General features: G+C 44.1%; 1 protein-coding gene across 1 annotated transcript; it reads left to right on the forward strand.

The window, feature by feature from the left end:
- Positions 1 to 32: 32 nt before the first annotated feature.
- Positions 33 to 314, forward strand: T265_12199 (hypothetical protein; the record flags this gene model as incomplete). The annotated part of the gene is made up of 1 exon (XM_009179325.1): positions 33 to 314. One exon carries the CDS (start codon positions 33 to 35, stop codon positions 312 to 314), a length of 282 nt encoding a protein of 93 aa, XP_009177589.1.
- Between the last annotated feature and the right edge of the window lie 1,693 nt (positions 315 to 2,007).

A 2,007-nucleotide genomic window follows, 5' to 3' on the forward strand; every position in this document is an offset into this window, starting at 1 on the left:
GCGCTCTAACCACCGACCTATCTCATTCAAACATGTGGGAAGGATGCAATTTGCCAAACCGTAGTCGGCCAACCAATACGTCGATGAATTTAAATCCGGAAGCTGTGATACAAACTGTGAGCTCCCACCTCGATCGTCGTGAGTGGCGAGAAATACAGCCGAAACTTCGAATGACTACTACGGTTCTTGACAGAGAGAACAGACTGTCCACTGTTGCAGCTGAAGGCGGCGCACATCAGAGCTACCATCACACCCACTACTACAAACTGACACAGAGACAACCGATCCGGCCAAGCCCAGCACTGCTACGGTGAAAACGCAGACTGTCGTTGTGTGCTCCACAGAGATCGTCAACGAACAATAAACCGGTGCCGCGTCATCTTGTTCGTTTCGGATAAACCGGATTATTTGTCGAACCGTCGAACCAAGAAAAAGTTAGCATTAGATCAATAGTAATGAAATCCACAGGCAGTAGTAGGATAGCTATGTTAAAATTTCACAGTACGCCATGGTTGGTATGTGCCCTAAGCTGTTCATCGACGAGTGACAACCACCAAACACGTGACAGTATTCGTTGAACCGTATTCTCAACCTCCCGACGTGGGGTGCCAGTCAATAAGACAAGCAAAAGTGACGTACTGTGAACCATGGCCGACTATATCGGCAGTCGTAGCGTGTCTAACAAAGTCTGGTTCCCGCGACTGATCAACTCGCAACTTGCATGACAGATATGAATACGTATGGGACAGAGAAGGTTGGAAAATCAAGGCATTTTAAGAAATATACTGGGGATGGTAATTGTGGGCGCTCAGTTCAAAGTTTGCACGAGTTCTTGTGGAACAAAGGCGTACCACCACTGGTCAAGCTATAAATGGGGGCTAACGTCACATACAGAGTGCGGGGCAGCCGATAAAAGGTCCCATTGTAATAGGGCTACCTACCCGGTCAAAACCGATGGCGCTTTAGCTAGATCCATGATTTCCACAGAATTAGAGATAGACGAAAACGTTCGCATATGTCTTCAGATAAGCGCCTCCGAGTACATAGGACATACATACGATGATCACATGAAAACGCGAAACATTACCATAATTGTTGACAATTTGTCGTCCAGCTGCGAAGAACTGAACTCAACTAAATGTAGATACAGTGCAATCCTCCGATCTTTTAAAAATCTATTCAAATATCTCTCCTTGCTTATAACGAAGATTAATGCAGGTTCCTTTCTTGTACACCAAACAAACCACCTGCTTTGGTTTCAGACTAAATACAACGCGGATCGAATGGTCTTTCGGCATAGTACTTGATTTATAAACTCTGTGGTGTTGGATACAGTCGCATGAACAGATTTGAGTAGTAATAGTATTAGTAGTCGTTTTTTTCTATTTTTTCTAGGGAACCCTCTAAATATGTATACTGACCGGTCCAGGTGTGCTCTCGGTAGCTACTTCGAAGTTTCGTTTCATTTCCATTCTCACATGAAAAGAACATTCGGGAGGTTGAGCTCTTGCCCAGCAGAGATGCTGACGTTTAGACGGGTTGATTTGCGGACATTCAATGTCCATCGAATACGACACAGTTGTTTGATATAACTGGTATATCATTGACAACTCGTTCGCATATAGCGCATTGCTCAATGGCTGTTACAAGCAAATTGTACCCTAGTTTATTAATGAGTGCATCAGAATGAAATCCAGTGAAGATGTCGCCGGCATCGCGTCTGTTGGCAAACCAACTGCATCAGGATAGAAGTACGGTTCAAACGAGAGCAAGTTAAACGTGTTCTCCCCGACATCACTTCGTATCATTCTAATTCACATATCCATGAGTAAGCTAGGGAGCGATACGCTCATAACAGTCAGTGAGCAATACTCATCATGTTCAACAACTATATCGGGTTCTACGAAGCATTGAATCTCCCTTACTCAACGCCAGCTTCTGAATCAAGCAGGAGCTTAACTTCTACGATATTCTTGGCATTGAAAAAAAGGATAAAACAATACAGAG

This window comes from Opisthorchis viverrini (genome assembly GCF_000715545.1).
Source record: "Opisthorchis viverrini unplaced genomic scaffold opera_v5_1865, whole genome shotgun sequence".
NCBI lineage: Eukaryota > Metazoa > Platyhelminthes > Trematoda > Opisthorchiida > Opisthorchiidae > Opisthorchis > Opisthorchis viverrini.